Source organism: Motacilla alba, chromosome 1, assembly GCF_015832195.1.
Source record: "Motacilla alba alba isolate MOTALB_02 chromosome 1, Motacilla_alba_V1.0_pri, whole genome shotgun sequence".
Lineage (NCBI taxonomy): Eukaryota > Metazoa > Chordata > Aves > Passeriformes > Motacillidae > Motacilla > Motacilla alba.
This window is the reverse complement of record NC_052016.1, coordinates 111,389,915-111,407,846: the sequence shown is the minus strand read 5'-3', so window position 1 is coordinate 111,407,846 and position 17,932 is coordinate 111,389,915. Positions and strand designations below refer to the sequence as shown.

General features: G+C 42.1%; 1 protein-coding gene across 5 annotated transcripts in view; it reads left to right on the top strand.

Moving 5' to 3' along the window:
* The window catches only part of PCYT1B (phosphate cytidylyltransferase 1, choline, beta), a 54,138-nt gene that overhangs the window by 21,758 nt on the left and 14,448 nt on the right, over positions 1-17,932 (top strand). For all 5 annotated transcript variants that reach the window (XR_005257785.1, XM_038144248.1, XM_038144335.1 and 2 more), the window contains 6 exons: positions 3,784-3,883; positions 5,182-5,298; positions 8,460-8,611; positions 9,526-9,604; positions 12,694-12,836; positions 14,966-15,154. Coding sequence is in view for 4 of the 5 variants with exons in the window: in XM_038144248.1 (XP_038000176.1) it covers positions 3,784-3,883; positions 5,182-5,298; positions 8,460-8,611; positions 9,526-9,604; positions 12,694-12,836; positions 14,966-15,154 (780 nt within the window). In the remaining variant the exon portion in view is untranslated. The remainder of the gene's footprint in view (positions 1-3,783; positions 3,884-5,181; positions 5,299-8,459; positions 8,612-9,525; positions 9,605-12,693; positions 12,837-14,965; positions 15,155-17,932) is intronic.

The window sequence follows — 17,932 nt, the reverse complement described above, 5'->3', positions numbered from 1 at the left end:
GTGAAGTGTTGCCTCTGTAGCTGTACTGGTTCATGATCTGAAATTTCATTGATCTTTGTTGCTGGCAAAATCTTAGATGACAACACAATTTTACCAAGAGGAGGAGAGAAGGTAGTGTAGTTGCATGAATTTAAAAAAAAAGGTAGCTCCTTCCATTAGTGTGCAGTGTTTCCTGCAGTCACTCTGCAGGCAGAGGTATAAAGGCAGGTGCATTATGGCTTGGATGTGTCTACATTTGCCTGCTTAAAAGAATGTTTCTGTCTTCCTTGCTTCTGTGTAAAAACCCCAGCCCAAGTACCAAACATACAGAAGCAAGCAAGCAATAACACGACGGGCTGTCATCAAAAGAGAGGGTGTGGAGATGTGAGAGGGTGCTTGTGTCCTTGACCTGTTATTTCAGTGGTAGGACTCCTCTTCCTCTACAAATCACCTGCAACTTTCTTTTTAATCATTACAAACACAAGCATGAGTGTTTATCTTATGCCTAGGACCTAAGTTAAATGGCTACAGTAGCCTAAGAGACTGTGAAGAGATATAATAAAAAGGCAGCATCAAGATATACCTGAAAATAAGGTGCTTTGGCTGTCATGTGGGGTTTCTTCATGAAGTGTCCCGGCCCAGAACCAGCTCGGGGATGCCAACCACACTGTGCTCTTCTTTGGGCTGCTGTCTCACCAAATAGAGCCGTGGGTTACAGAGACATTGCTGGTGCATTTGGAGCTGTGAGGTGCTTGCTGGGAAAGCTCCCATTATCCACCTTCCATCTTTTAATGTCCTGAAGTTTATTGAGCATCATTCAGTTCTTTTGCAAATTTCCTAGAAAGCAAGTAAGACACTATTTAAAATTCTCACTGAATGAACAGCTTCTAATATGCAAGGGTTACTAAATGTGATGATTTTCTGTACCTTCATTTTACTGAATGCTGTATCTTAATTGCCAGGAAACAGGACTGTTATTGCAAGAGCTTTTTATTATCTTCTGAAGTAAATATCATTAATTAGTCCTAGTATTACAATGACTTCTCCATTTGTGACATGTGATAAGCTTTCTCTCACATATTACTACAGGATGGTGCAGTCTCAGGAGCTTACCTTGGTCCAAAATACAAGGCTAATTTAATTTCACTTTCTTGAGTAATTGCAAAATGTAAATGCCTAGAATATAAGGAAGGCAGAGATGAAGGGAAAAATCTATCAGAGAAAGACAGAAGTACAAAGACTTTGTCTAACCATATGATTATTGGCAAGACTACAGCAAACTTCCAAAAGAACCTTAATGGATTAACCAAAATGAAAAAGCTGCTCTATAAATTCCTTGCTGTTTTCTCACAATTCTAATTATTACCGTCAAGAAACTGGAAAGAATACAAGTAATTATATATACAAACTGAAAAGGTTTGATAAATTATTCCTGGGTTTTAATAATTTCTTGAAATATTTTCTCTTATGGGCTTTTATACAAACCAAATGGTCTCATTTTACTCATAAGACGTTTTTGGTAAGCTTAGCAATAATTTTTCTAGGACAGATAAAATAAAGTAGTAGTGAGTAGTCATTTGGAAGCTATTGCTGTAGCTATCATCTGTCAGCACATGGTGTTTATGCTTTTCTCTGTTTGGTTTTGACAGAATATGGCTGATTTTAATGTATTGCATTTGATGTATTTTTGTAGCTAGTAACTGTGAGATCAGAGAGTAAAGGGAATATTGACAGGTCTGGTTCTAAGCCCTGATCTGTAAAGTGAGATTTGATGACAAACATTTGTAAAAGCTGGACCAATGGGAAGCTAATAGAGGTTGTTCTCCATTGAGCAGAGACTGAGAGAAAAATCTCAGTGTTGCAAAGGTGGTTACATGGATGAAAAGCACCACTGTGTTTGCCTGGGGGGAAAAAGAGATATCTTCCTGCAAACCAGGTCTATTTTCTTCAAATAACCTTCAAGGAAACAACCTCTGCCAAGCTAGGAGCTGATTACCAGTTGCAGGCCTCAGACCATAGCCATTATTGTTTTAACATTTCTGCCTTCCTCTTTATCTCAGCAGGAACCAGGCTGTATGGGCTGCCGTGTAACTTGACCTTCCTTGGAGATAAAAAGACAGATTAGCACCCAGCAATAGCAAAGCCAGAAGCAAAAAGACAGTATTTAGGAAATAAAGGAAAGAGCTGGCACTGTATGATTATGTGTAATGTTCTACGCTGTGCAGCGTGGGTGGCCTGATGAACAGTTCCCCTCCATGAAACCCAGACAGAAACTTGGGCTTGGTAATAGTTTCTCCATTTTTAACCTTGTCTGTGCAGAGATGCTGTGACTTTCATCATGAAGATGCTAATGATGATAATTTCCTTTAACATTCGAGAGTATGGGAAAAAAGTAAGGGAAGAAAAATTGAAAGAAAGATAAGGAAACCTACATAAAATTGCATTACTTGTAGTAAACAAAATGAATAGCAAATCAGCAGAAAGAACTGGATCTGAATCTTTAAGTCTTTGTTGTTGTTTTACTACTGTCCTCTGAGCTTTCCATGCAACAAACCAGTGAGCCCAGAGATCAGCCAGCAATTAGGCATGACATGCTCTAAAGTGTCTCAGGGATGCTAAAGAATGCTAAATGCTCACTGATGAATCATTCAGCATCAAAACTCTGAAAAATCATGTAAAGGCAAAAAGGGATGCTGTTATGATCATCCATGAGTGTGATCATCCATCTACTCAGACTGGTGTGACAACTGTACATCAGGTGGTCACTGTCAAAACCCAACCAAGCCACAGCTGCACAGCCATGAACTCCCAGTTAAATCACGGGGGAGGCAAAGGGACAGATTTCCTTTCGCTTTTCTCAACCACCACTTAATCTCAAAAACAAAACAAACCAAAACTCAGTTATGTTTTTGTAAAGATTTCAAGCCAACAGCTGTAGAAGCTGTCTGTTTTTCCTATCAGACTATATGGCAGATAATAAATACCTGAGGGTCTGATGGCTGATAACTTCCTGCATAGACACGGGCAGAAAATACAAATTCAGTAATCAAGTTTCATGACAGATAATGCCACGTCAGTCTTCACACATCCTCACACTGTCTCATATATCTTTAGGTTTTAAGCTCCTCAGAGCAAGTACCTTTGTGGTGCTGTGATCACAGTTAAAGTGTTTTAGTACTATTACTGAATGTGTCAGACCAGAAAGGAGTTGCAGCTCAGTCAGCTCTTGTTAAATGGGACTTAAGGTTGCATCCTTGTCTTTATTTTGAATGGTTCCTCAAAATTATAGGAGATTCTGACTAAAACCACAACAAAACAACCTCCACTCCCAGTTATTTGTACTGATGCCAGTGGCAGGAAAGGGTGCTTGTTAAGAGGTGGCTCATTTGCAGCTTTCTAAGTCCCAAGTAGTTTTTCCAGCTGTTACTTACAGGTAACAGAATACATTTTTCCTTGGGCCTTCAGAGTCACTGAGAAGTGTTAAGATGCTCACACTGTCCAACCTGACTTTGTTCTGCAAAAAAAAAAAAAAATTGTGTGCCTTCACCCACCTCAAAGATGACCAAGCTTCTCTAACAGAGACAAAGAATTCGGTCACATGACGTGTTTAAAAAGCTTTATTTTCCTCACCATCCTGCCTTGTGTGAATTGTGTGTGCTCAGGGGTAACCAAAATGCAAAAATCCCCAGAGAACAAAGCGGTATGAAGTCTGGTTACAGCATTCTGCCACAATGAAATCGTTCTTTTATAACTACTTGCGGGTGAAAATAAATTTACTTTCTTTGTGCTTCTTCCTCCTTCCAGACTCTGACGGCACCTGCTCCATTCGCTGATGAAACCAGCTGTCAGTGCCAAGCACCCCACGAGAAGTTAACCATTGCACAAGCCCGCCTGGGAACACCAGGTATGTGGAGAGAGCTGCATCCACAGGGTCGTGGGCACTCCCAAAGCACTTCCATATGCTCCTTCCATACAAACATCAATTAATGCTTATTTGTGCCTTCTACTCAAAAGCACTCACGTAATGGAGAAGAAACCAGCAACTACAGAGCCATTATGTTCTCTTAGAAAAACAACAAGAGAAAACCTTTCAAGTTAGAGTTTGATGTATTTGTGGATGTTGGCTGGCAGGAAGGCTTGCCAGCCCACTCTAGCCAGCCTGAAAATTGTGTTATGTAGTAGCTACCTTCTGGATTCTCATCTCTGAAAAACTCTTCTTTTACTGATGTTCCTGATGATCACATCACACCTTCAGTGGCCTTAAAGGTTACTTGCCAATTTCTTTATCTGGGAGTCTGTGATTGGACTGGGGAAGCAGGATGATTTCACATGAAGTCCCAAATGTATCCTTCAGCCCCCCCATATTTGAAGAGGTTATTTTTTAAAAGGCTCTGTTGACATACTCTACTTATTTAAAATAAGTTTTTGAAGTATGTACACATTATAGGAGCAAGCTGCAGCTTTCCAGTCAGCTGTACAGGGAACAGTGTTCTCCCATGGACCCTTGGATGTCCTGGCTGCAGAGACATCTCTCTGCTGTCACTGAAACACAGTCCATGGAGGTTTGAGCTCTGTTGCTTTCATCTCCACTGTGCTTTTGCTTGGAGGTGGCAAAGCATGTCATTTGGGAAAGCAAGTCCTTTTTTAATCTGGACAGTGCTGCTGAAGGTTCTGTGCAGAAAGAGTTACAAGGGTGATAGCATGAGAAAGAGAAGTTATAGGCTCATTAGAGAGTAGAACTTGGGGAAAGTCTGGAAAAAGTGAAGTAAAAGATTTGCATAGAAGAGGTAAGCAATTGATTTTTACAGCAGTAAGCTGTGGAAAAAGTCAAGGCAAGAGGGAAGGAAAGGGAAATGATGGGAAAAATCCACAAGGCATATCTGATTAGAAAGGCAGAGAGAAAAGAACAAGACATATGGTGGAACTCTGGATGAGGCAGGAAGATGATATTTTTGCTAAATTAGAATATGAGGATGATGGGTGATAATAAAGAGGGGTAAGTCTGAGAGAAAATAGCAGAGAGTACAAAGAACAAGTAATGTGCAGTATCAAAAACTGCAGGTTCACCTGTGGGGCTTTTGAATATCAGAACTGGGGTAAATCTCTGCAATCATCTGATCTGGGAACAAAATGCCATCCAGGAGAATTAAGTGCAATTTGTTTCGGATCTGAAAAATCACTGTTGTGTTTCTTTCTCCACAGTTGACAGACCTGTCAGAGTGTATGCAGATGGAATATTTGACCTCTTCCACGCTGGCCATGCTAGAGCTCTTATGCAAGCCAAAACTCTATTCCCAAATAGCTACTTATTAGTAGGAGGTAAGATCAGTTATTTATTGCACTGGATTTTTGCTTCTGTGCTTCACTATCAGAAAGTTATTGCTGTGCTCCCACCCCCAGCTGTTTATACACTATGACTTGAATGCTGCTTTCACTCAGGGGCTTTCTATAGGTGATTTGCCTTGAATTGCATCTTACAATTGCATCAATTAAAGTAAAAGTCAAATTCTGCCCTCAGCAGCACAGGCACAATTCCCATTCTAGTTAAAGCAGGTGCCTGCGTGGTTCTGAGCTTAAAATAGCTCCATATGAATAATTTACCTTTTTCAGTTATTTGCTCAAAATTGTTCAAAGATGGAGATGAGTGAATGAGAGCAACCATTATTTATTTCTGGCTCATCGGTCCCTTTGCCAGCCAGGCACAGACCATGACCTCTGCCTGCCAGGTCCAGACCCAGCCTTCAGCATCATCACAGAAGCTAAGTCTGGCCCATTGTCATTGAAGACCCAAATGTAGATCATGAGTGGAACGTAATTTCAGTTCACAGGTGTCCCCAGGCAGGTTACTTTCTTAATCCTTTTTTTTTTTTTTTTTTTTTTTTTTTTTTTTGCTAAGAATATCTTCTTTTCTTGGTGTGTGCCTGGCTAACAGCTGTTCAGCAGTTGGCCTGTGCCAGAGGAGTCACTGGAGGGTGGCTCTTTCCTACCTAGTTGGCTGTGCAAGCCCTGCTCTCATGAAGCCTCATAAATGTGCAGTTTGGTTCCATTTTCCTTGCACCTCCAGGGTTGAGATATTCCTCGCAGAAACATTTCACAGCAACCTTCATTCAGCTGCTCAAATGCTTTACAGTGAACCTGAGTGCAACCTTCAGGTACTATAAGATGCATTATTTTGCATATTTGTCCCAAACAGTTGCGGGGGCGGGGGGTGGGGGGGAAAGACCCAACACAGAGGAAAACCAAAATCTCTTTATAAACAAGTATTTTAGTTTTACTTATGAATGTGGCAATTCCCATGGAGCTTCCTGTGAGGTAAAGGACAAGTCCCTTTGTTAGGAAGGAAACATTAAGATTCTCTGGTTTCCTGCTGAGCCAGACAACTTGAAGAAGAAGCAAGTGGAAACGCAACACTGTGAGGTTTAAAAAAAAATGCAAGTTATGTACATTTTGTTGTTGTTTTCAAAGGATATGGGGTTGCCCCAGATAAGGGAAGGAGCTCTGGGGCAAAAGCCTAGCTCCTTTGAAATTCATGGCATAGCTTCACTTTGCCCTTATTTTTGGCATGAAGGACAAAGCAGCCAGCACTCATCAGCACCTTCTCCCAGCAAGGCACTGTGTGTTAGCATGTTTAAAAAATGGACACCTTCCCACACCCACATACAGTTTGTGCTGCAAAAGCACCGGTGTCTTATGTCTTTGTGGGCATCACAACAAACCCCTTCTATTTCTTCTTGTGAAGACAATTATTTGGACCTAAGATCACTTTTCTTTTTAAAATGGACATTTATACCTTCCTGAATCAGTTATTAGAGCAGGATAACAGATTCAAAAGAAGTACAAAGAAAGATATCGTGTCTGCATTGTACGTGAACAGATAGTAATCAGAAAATAAAATCAAACCTTTCTTCAGAATTCAAGCAAAAATTACTATTTTCCAATAATTTTGGTAGACCTTTTCTTCCAGGAGAGGGTAGCCTAAAGATGTCATAAAGGCTGTAAATAAATACAAATACAGTCTCTGAAGGGATCTTTCTCCTGCAAATGCTTTGATCACCATTAAATTTCTTGTCAGCAGGCATCAAAACTGACATAATAGGACAGAGTAGCATTTTGCTTGCTGAAATTCCTATGCATGTTATTATCTGGCTTTGAATTTTGCACAAGCTTCAGGGCTATCTAAGCCTTTCTACATTTTTCCTACTTTGAAAGTCCTTAATGACCATCACAGCAAGAACATCCATTTCAGATCTCAGAAAAGACTGCATCTTTGCCAGCGCCTTGCCTGATAGGTTGATGTTGTCAAATTAGAAAGAAGCAGCAACTGTAGGGCTGCTCTCACACTTCACTGCGGCACTGGTAACGTTACATTTATCATTTGTCAAGTACACTTACAAAGATCCAAAGGCACAGGTTTGACCTGTGTTGAAGGACAACCACTGGCAACCCAGCTATAAATGGGTATCACATTATTCCATGTGGGGTGTCAAATGACTGTTGTAGCTGTAATGTTGGACAGAGGTGGTTGTGGAGAAGGTCACTGGTTTTTACACAATGATGTGGGTAGAAAGATAATACCTAACTTTTACAGTCCTCTGGTAATGTGGGTCTTGCTGCCCCTCATTTTAAAAGTAGTGTGACAAAGTATTGGTGCATCCAGAGTTAAAGATGCAGGATTTCTGGACCTTTAACTCTGCTCATTTCACTAGAGTATGTGGCTTCTCCCAGTCCTTTCCTTCAGCAGCTTTCCATTTGAACATGGCACAAGCCTTACTCTTCTTTCTCTGAAACCTGCTGAACTCAAAGCTAAGTTTGGAGACAGATTCCTATAAAGTTTTCTGTGACTTGTTTTCCATCAGGATTTATTTCACGAGAAACTCACCCACTGTGATTTTGAGCTTTGTTGGCAAATTTACCTTTTAGAGTGTTGTTTACATAAAAATGAAACGCAGGAAGTGGAGATCCAGAGAGGCTGAGGGGTCTCCTTCTTTGGAAGTCCAACTGGACATGGCCCTGAGCAACCTGCAGTTGACTCTGCTGAGGGGAGGAGGTTTGGATCAGGTGGTCTCAAGTAGTTTTCCTGCCTCGACCATTTTGTGATACCTGAAGTTAGTGAGCACTCTGCGATTTTCCACGCTGTGTTCTTTGATTGGTTTCAAAGCATTGGCCATCACTCCTGAAAAATCACAGCCCATGAAATCTCCACTTAAGAGTGGGCTTGGTTTACCTTAGCATGTAAAGGATACCACCTGAAGTGTCTTAAAATGCCATACTTGGCCTCTGGCTGCAGCTCCAGAAAGAGGAGGTTGTCTCATTATTACACAGTTGTATCTGCCAAGCAGAACTCTTAGATGCCTTAGAAAATCCCAAAAATTGCTAAGCTAATACCTAAGTGGTTAATGGATTTACCTAGTATAATTAACTCCTGGTCATGCTGATTTTACTGAATGTGGAGCCATTTTGCTCATACTTCTATATTTTAGTTTGCAGTGATGATTTAACTCATAAATTCAAAGGCTTCACTGTGATGAATGAAACTGAGCGGTATGAAGCCCTCAGACACTGTCGTTACGTGGATGAGGTCATCAGAGATGCACCCTGGACACTGACACCTGAGTTCCTTGAAAAACATAAGGTACATCTGTTCCCTTATCCCTCCTTTCCCCTTTGTGGACTGACAGTTGAGAATGAGCAAGTCTGAAATCCTATTAGGTGGAGCAAGTTATTTTATTCGGTTAATTCCAGTTGCTGAAATTAGCATTCCTTGCCTCCATCTCTGTCAGAAAACATTATATTTATTTTGCCTTTTTTTCTCAATATGCTGAGATGATTTCTCTGTTGGGATTTTTGAAGGGTAAAATAACACTGAAAAAAATTACTGATGAATTGACTTTCAGAAAACGAGATGGTAAACCAGGAAAGTTGTCACCTAGTGACTGAAGTCCTAAATTAAAGGCGTGTTTCTTACTAATGGCAACAGGTGCAATATGTAAAAATACCTCGTGCCCTCTAAAAGGCAGGATAGAGTGTTTTACATGCTGTTGATTGCCTTGCAACGCATATGAATCTTAACAAAAGCATAATTAAGTAGAATGTATTTTAGTGTCTACATCACTGGGTGGCAAAAGGACAGCATGACAGTACTAGGTATACATGTATACATGCACAGCCCTAAGGACCCAACATCAATTATCATGCCTCCATGGTTTTGAAAGCCAAGGCTTCACCCCTTGCTTTTGCAGTCGGAATAAAAGCAGGGGCCTGTGTCTTGGGTTTTGTACTGCATATCACACTAAGCCAGTCAGAGTGATGTGGTAGTGGCAGTGCTTTTGGAGAGAGTGCTTTTTGGAGAGTGCTTTTTGTTTTTTCATAATCGATCCTACAACACAGGAGTTGCCGGCCCAAATCTTGTACAATACACTAGGTGATGGCTTTAGGATGAGAATGTCAAAAGCAAGTTAGCTGAAGTCATGAAAAGAGATAACTCCATAACAGTCCCCCAGTGAACTAAAATCTGGTGGTGGTGATGTGATTCTTCTTCACTGGCAGATTGACTTCGTAGCACATGATGACATCCCGTACTCTTCCGCTGGATCGGATGACGTATACAAACACATAAAGGAGGCAGGTAAGGGCAACTTTACATTTTTAGCACCTTCCTTTTCAGCCTCAGCTCAAATTCTTTTACTGCCTTTTAACCAGAACTGCTGGGAGAGAAGCAGTAGAGGTAATATCACATTGTCATACACCCTAATGGTAGGTACTGCTGACTTGAGCAGAAAGAAAACCTCAGAGGACATCCTTGGCTAAATTCCTGCCTTAACCCCAAGGAAACCATTCAGATCTAGCACAAAATAGACCCATCTGCATTCTAAAAACAAATTTGTAGTGCTTGACGAAGAATTTTGAATGGATGAAAGTGAGTTCAGTTCCCACAGCAGCCCAGCCAACTTTAGTCAGTTCTTGATAACCACAAACTGACACCTCCTTGACACATCCCAGTCCTTAATGTGGGCAAGCACAGGCAACCTTCACAGGAGCCATTAGGATCCACTTGCACTGAGGGTTCTTTTCATTACACTGGTGGAGGGTGTAAATCAGTATCAGAGTAATTCATTTCCCATGACCATTTAGCAGTTTGGTTGACTACCATATTACATTGAAGATGAAGATGCTGAACTCATTAGGAATTTGTGTCTCTTCAGTTGAAGGAAGATAAATTACATTTGAGGAGGTAACATTAAGCCACTGCTTGCCAGTAGTAGCTATCCTAACAGAGTGAACAGTGAAAGGAGGAGGAACAAATCACATCCTTCTTCTGCTGCTCCCTGGAGATGCTGCTTTGAACCCTGGCAAATCCAGCCTCTCTGTTCTGCATAGACATGTATATTGGAGGCTTGAAAAAATTCCAGAGCAATCCGCCTGATGGTAATACACCATGCAAAGTGACCTCAAACTATACTATGACAGCTATAGACCAGCTATTGACCTGAGCTGAAGGAATAAGCTTTTTATAGCAGCAGTTCTTGATCTTTTTCCACTTGTGAGCGTCCCTGTGATATCAGACTCACAACCCTCCTTTGGGAATGACTGTTCTATAATTTCAGAGCCAGTGCCAGCTTCTTTCAGTAGGCAGTGAAAAAAGGCCCCTTGGGTGAGAATGGGTCACCGAGAGACATACTGCACACATGCTGGACAGGCAGCTCTTGTGCTTTTCTTCTGTAAGGTGCTGAGTGCACAGGACAGCAGAACAGGAACTCTTGGTGTCACTGGATCATTAGCAGACTTGGTGTGAGAGTGCCCAAACCCTGGCACACCCTTCTCTGTTGTCGCTGAGCACAGGCACAGTGCGCACACAACACGATGAGAAACTCCAAGTTTGCAGAAGAGAGTACAGACTTGCAGCTTTAGGGACTTGTGGTCCATTTTGTCTGTCACCACGAGGTATCAGAGGGCATCTTGGGTCTTGTATGGCTGGATTTTGCTACATATAAACTGGGCATAATGTTAACTTATTTGTGATGAGTTTTGAGATCTAGTGCTGTAATAGTCCGTAATGCTCCAGAGCAGCATTATTACAATCATGAATTTCCCCTTTCTCCTAGGGGTTTTGTTTTAAATAGACCAGGGCTGTTGATGCATTTGTACATTTTTCCCTAGTTCCAGTACTCCTGTTTTCCCACATCAGGTTGTTGGAGAGCAGAAAAGTGGATGGGAACCAGGGAGCTCCTTGGGTAGATTCTCATGGGCTCCCAATTCCCCACTACCCTCAGTGGATGGGAGGGCATATGGGCAGTGGTGAGCTGGGTAACAGTGCACTGACTGAAACTGTGCACATCTGTGAACAATTAGCTTGGAAAACATGGATAAGTCCAACACATGAAGCAGATGAAAGCAAAGTCAGTGACTGAGGGTCATGTCCACCTGCAGTTCCACTTTCAGCTTAACAGAGGTGGGGTTTGGATTTTGTCCATGTATTCTTGTAACTCTTATCTTTAAAGGTTTCTGGCTCAAAGTGGGTTTCATTGCTTCCAAAAATAGTTTCCTGAGTGACTGGTGGAAGCCTGAAAAGCAACAGTCAGGGAAACATCTCTGCTCATGATTAAAGTAATCTATTTTTTTTAGCAGAGTATTAATTAGAGATCAGAAAGAAAAAAATATCACATAGCATTAGTCACAAGAGGCTGCTAAGCTTCTTGATTCCTTCTCTGAGTGATTTTCCAGCCCTGTAAAATTAGATACCAATGCCTGCTTACTTTAAGTGAACGTGTGAGGATTAATTTGCCAGGAGCTATTACACCATTTTAAGACAAAGCACTACATTCTTTTCCCAAACTATCTCCAATCTTCTCTCTCTCTTTCATCAGCAACTTCATGTTGCAATTACATGTAAGTGAGAGTAGTAATTTTTTTGTAGCCCTAAATAACTACTAAACCAAGGTGTGCCTGCACTCTGCTACTATTGCATTTGTGAATTGCATTAACAGTTCAGGTGCTCCTGCTTTGGTGGGGAGCAGTTGGAAAGCCACATATCTCTCAGTTGTGTTGAGGAAAATATGAGCAGTATTGATAAATGGCCAGTTTTCTTGGAGACTGATTTGTCGGAGCAGGGAGGGTGGTTATGCAGCCACTGGCATGGCTGGATGGACATGAAACACTACACTTCACACACATTACACTTCATCGTTCTGGTACACACCACTGGCACCTCCAGGGTGTTTTCCAGTTACTGTAGTGCATATTTTTCCTGGCTTTTGTCAAGGCCAGAGGCTGGTCTGTTCTACTCAGCAGAACAGAGATTGTCAGGTGCAGCACAGGAGTGGAAATGAAGGAGAGCAGCAAACCTCCCCGCTTCTTAATATAACATTAAATAAGGGCTGTGCTTATGGAAAGAACTGCTCAGTGAATTGGCCTCAGCTGTGAAGCTTGGCCTTCCTGCCTCAGGAGCCCCTGCCAGTCTAATAACTTCCACATCACAGCTGACACTGCACAGAGGGCAATTTTTAGTCCTTCTAAAGACCTGAGAGAAAAATGAGTAGTATAGCAACCTTGCCTTCCCCAAACTCACATTGAAACAACAGGAGAGAACTAGGAATAAGGCACAATTGCAAGCCTCTTACCTTTGTCAGGCATTTTCATGTTCATCCGCAGCTATCTACCACAGAGCCTGGTCCTGCCAAGCTTTATCAGCAGGTTTTCTTCTCCCGCTTTGCTCAGGAATGTTTGTACCTACGCAGAGAACCGAAGGTATCTCCACATCGGATATCATCACTCGCATCGTGCGCGACTACGACGTGTACGCCCGGCGCAACCTGCAGCGAGGCTACACCGCCAAGGAGCTGAATGTCAGCTTCATAAACGTGAGTGCAGTGATCCACGCCTGCTCTCAAACACTCTCTGCCAGCATCCCGAATGTAAAGTAGAGGTTAAGAAATTATATCTTCCTCATGCTGCTTTTAAAATCGCTGGAAAGAACTTAATTTAAAAGACTGCGGGTAGTTTTAATTGCTCCTGTTAATTAGCAGATTCGTTTCCATCTTACGCTTTTTACAAAGCTGCTGCTTCCCCTTCATCCTTGAGCTCTAGGTGACAATGACACTAGGAAGGAGCCCACCCTCCCACCAGAAGCTGCTCAACCATTAACCCAGGACATGATTTCTTTCTATATTCCTATTCCAAGAAGGCAGCCCAGAGAGCATGGACTTTGAGATCCAAAGTTTCTCTAGAATGTGATAGGATTAAAAAACCAACAAAACAAAAAAACAAAGCGCAAATCCTAACAAAGCCAATCACAGAGCAGTGAAATTACTAGGGAAAGCTAAAATGGTTTTCAAAAGACAAGGAAGTATGCTCGGAAGCTGGTACATAAATGATGCTGCTGTAGAGCTCAGAACCCACAATGGCAGGAAAGCCATGTGAAAGGATGGCTCAGATTATTCATCTTCCACATACAGACCTGCCCCTCCAATGAGAAGTAAACACTTTATGGAAATTAGACTTCACCTTCCTTCATTTTCTGTTTCAAGTCTTGACTTAAGAGCTCAAGATAACCCACATAACTGAAATCTCTGTTGTGACTGAGATGGCTCACAGCAGGACTTCTCACCTCCCTCCCTGGAGCTTGGAAACCTCCTTGTGAAGGACTGAATTGTCATTTCATTAGAGTTTATCTCTTTCTTATTTTGAAGTCCAGCAGGTAAACCCCAGATCACAGGGCATAAATATTTATTTCACTGTGCTTTTTTGAAAGTCTCCTACACCTTTAAAAAATCAAACTCCACTCAGAAGGATCACTATTACAAATATCCATTAAAATAAGGCATACTGGATGCCTTGGAGATTCTCAGATTTACCCTTCAGCAGCTGTGAGGTTAAGATACTGTTGCATAAGTTATGCTTGCCCCCATCTCAGACGATGATGTCTCCTGAAGAACCTCCTGGCATGATTGTTTAGCTTGCAGTAATTTAAATGCAGAAGTACTGATTTGCACCCTAAACTGTTGGTCTCAAAATTAAATCCCCAGGATTTCACAAGAGCACTGGTGTCCTCATTAAAGGGCTGATCACCCTTTAGGTACAGAGGAAGTCGGGTTTCTTTGGACCTTGGGGATTTTGTTTGTGCTTGTGGCATGCAAAGACAGTTCTTACAATGATTTGTGAGCTAGACTAAACCCCACTTCAATGCTTGTTTTTTTAAAATAAATTCAAGTGGCCATTAAATGGAGTTAACAGAAAATTAAAAGCCAGTAGTGATCTGTGCTTCTACACAGACCACCACACCTTCAAGAGCACAGCCTTGCTTATTTGCTTGTACTAAAAATGTGTGGAGCACACAAGCATTTGAAGACAAAAGCTCTTTATTCCTGAAGTATTTCAGAACCTTTTGCCAGGAGCTCCCTAATATTATCTTCTCTTGCTCTTTTTTTCTGTATGACTTAGCAATTAGGAGTTCTCTCTTTTCTGTGAAGTTTGTTGGCCACAAGCCATTGGCCTGCAGACATCTTTGTTGCAGCCAGAAGCTCCTGTATTGGCCAGGCTCAGAATATATGAGAGTTTTCATTCTGCTCTGCAGAAATCCACCCAAAGAGACATTTTAGTCCAAGCTGACATCCAGGCTGGCAAGTCAGCAGCATTTGCCAGGAAACATAGGGAGATTTACCTTTTGCCTGCTCTTAAGTTTGAGCTGTTAATTTCCCACACGTATCCTTCACAAGATTAATATCAATTTCAAAGTGCATTCAGTTTGAAAATACAGAAAGATTCATGTAGTGGATTAACACAGTAATCACACAAGAAACCTTTTCAGTACGTACCTTCTGCACCTCATTCCATGAATGTTACACTTGCATTTATGAAAATAATGTGGGAATAGCTAACCAAGGCCATGTGTATTAGGATGCATTAATGCTTTTTTTTTTCTTCTTCTCAACTCTCTGTGGCTAATTATTTCCAAGTTTTTTATTAATCTTTGACCACACTTTTAAAACAGGAGAAGAAATACCGCTTTCAAAACCAAGTGGACAAAATGAAAGAAAAAGTCAAGAATGTGGAAGAAAAGTCAAAAGAATTTGTTTACAAGGTGGAAGAGAAGAGCCATGACCTCATTCAGAAATGGGAAGAAAAGTCCAGGGAATTTATTGGCAACTTTTTAGAGCTGTTTGGACCTGACGGAGCTTGGGTAGGTATTTTGCCATCCCAGGAAGTCTGAGTGTTTTTATTTCTCCTCTCTAGCACGGGTGAAGAGCAGATACTTTTGCTGCAGTCTTTGTCTTGAAAGCCAGCACAGCAGGGTAATGGCAAACCTGGCTGCTGAAGCCATTAATGCACACCAGTACTGCAACAGCAGGATTTGCTGCTTCTGGCCTTTGCTTGTTTGGGATATCTGTATTTTGTGAAGGTGTGATGATGAACATAATACTGCATTCAGCAGAGCTGCATCACAGCACCACACAAGCAAACAGGCCAATACAGGCTGTTGGCCCCGTTAGAATTAAATGCAACCACTGCTACATCAAGGATGTGCACTGGAGGGAGTGAGGAAAAACAGGACCACTGGAAAGGTTTTCAGCAGTTCTCTTGCTGGTCTGTATGCAGCAGTAGAAGATTATAATTTTCTGACTTCAAAAACTACTGAGATAAAGTTCCAAGAAGTTATTTTACTTGTCAGTTTCAGGCTCATCTAACTGACAGCAGGGAAGTTTAGGTGGGACTGCAGCACTTGCAGAGCTCTCCTTGGTATGTGCTGGCTTCACAGAGCCATTTGCCAAAGGTCCCCAAGTGCCTTGGAAAGGCAGTTCAGCATTTGCAGCAGCATGTTTCTGGAGAGAAACCTGCTCAAACCAAACTCATGCACTGGGTGGTGAGCTGGACACTTCAGAGCCCCAGAACAGTCCTGGCCCCCATCTCTCAGTTCTGATAGCTTGCCAAACCTCAAGAAGCTTTGTTTGCTTGTATGACTTTTCTTTGCTGCATTGAAACCAGTAGCAAAGCTTAAATTGAATGTCAAGTTTGTCTGTGTTGGGATGAAAGCCCAGACCCTCCAGTGCAGGCACCATGTCAGACACACTGCTCTGGTTGCAAACTCTGAGTGAAAAAGGCACCTTCTGTTGGAAGGAACTCAGCAGGTATTTTCTTTGTAAACAAACGCGTAGGAAGAGTCACAAAGCTTTTGTGAATTAAGTAGCTCACATCAGTGCTCACAACTCAGTGCTACCAAGTCATGCAGTGCCTGCCTCTTAGGGGAGTTCTCATCTTTGCACTGACTTGCCATGTTGATTACCAGTCAGTTGAGAAAAACCTAAATTAGATTGTGAAGGCTTCAGAACAGAGACTGTCATCACACAGCTACTTCTGTCCACCCAAAGGCGGTGATCACTGACCAACACAGGCCCCAGCCACACGAGCAGAGAGCTTGAGGAACAGCTTGTTCATTGACACTGGCCTGTTCCTGGGGGAGGGCACGAGGCAACTCTTCTGATGAAATGCCCAGGTTTTCCTGCATTGCCCACATCCACATGAAGCTTCCTCTGTGAGTTGTTCCCATAGAGCTTGGTGTGTGTTCCCCATGTGGGATGGTCCTTTGGCCATGGGTGCTGAATAACTAAAGCTGATGCTGACAGAGTCCGTGAAATTCACAGGAGGTGAGATGAGTTCAGCTGTGCAAAGACAGGGAAAGAATTCAAAAGCATTGATCCTGTTTCCTGGCTCTGTCCACTCAACAGTGCATGCTAATGGCATTTTAAAAACCTTTGCTGATAAAACATGTTACCGAATTGAATTAAGGAAAAGGTGCTCTGCATATGTCTTTTAAAATTAGAAACTCTTGTTTCCTGAGTAAGTGTTTGACCACAGAGTAGGAAGTCTGGTGCAGTCACAGGGACCTTTGCTAAGAACAAGAGGAGTGAAATCTCTTCACGCTGTTGTAGGAAAAGCATCAGTGACAGCAAGCTGAGAGGTGGTGTGGCTTTTTTTAAAATCAGTTTGAGCCTTGGCAACAGGAAAGACTTTTTAAAAAATGATAACTTACTATTAGTGTCAAAACTGTTATTAATGCTAATTTGCCTTATCACTGTTAGTTAGAAGTTGCTTTTAATGTTGACATTAAAAGTACAGGAATCGTTACGGGCATGCTGGATTCCTAGATCAGTAATTTGCATGCCATTAATATGCTATTATTATTTCACAAATAATTATTATAATATACTTTATGCTAGCATCAATTTTCTAAAAGTAAGGGCTATGTAACCCACAGAGAAATGCCTGCTTGTGAAAGAGGTCAAGATGTCAGTTCTCACATGTCTAGATGTCTGTAATTCATTGGCAATTTTGCCCACCTGTGCAATCCCCTGTGCGTGTGTTTTCTGCAAGCGAGTCAGAGAGGTCAGAAACAAATGATTAGTGTGGCATGAAACTTCTCTGTGATGTGAGACAGGACCACCACACAGCCTGGCACACAGGGCCTCATGGCAGAGACACCACTCCAGGGTGCAGGTATCCATTCCAGCTCCTCTCAGACACGTACAAGCAGGCACCCACAACTGGGGTCAGCGGAGAGAAAGCACAGCTCACAGGGCAGGGTTTCTGTGCCAGTCTCTCTCAGAAATGTCCCTTCAGATGAGGTTTCCCTTCAAGGGGCTGGCTTCCCCCAGCTCAGCACACAGGGGTACTAGGGGAATGTTGCCTTCCAAACAGCTGACACACCTCAGACATCATCAGGGGCTCAGGTAAAACAGGTTGCAACTGGAACCTCGGGTGGTGTTTATGGCCACACCACCTGTCTGCAGCCTGAACCTAAAATGGCCTTGGAGCAATCAGCAGCTCAAAAGCAGACCCCCAGCTGGCACTTGCTTTGTAAAGCAAAGGGTATCAACGTGCAGTAAAATTCAGAAACAGGCAAAATATTTTTTCCCAGTTGCGAGTTTGCCAAAAACAAACCCTAAACTGGTTGGGTGTACCT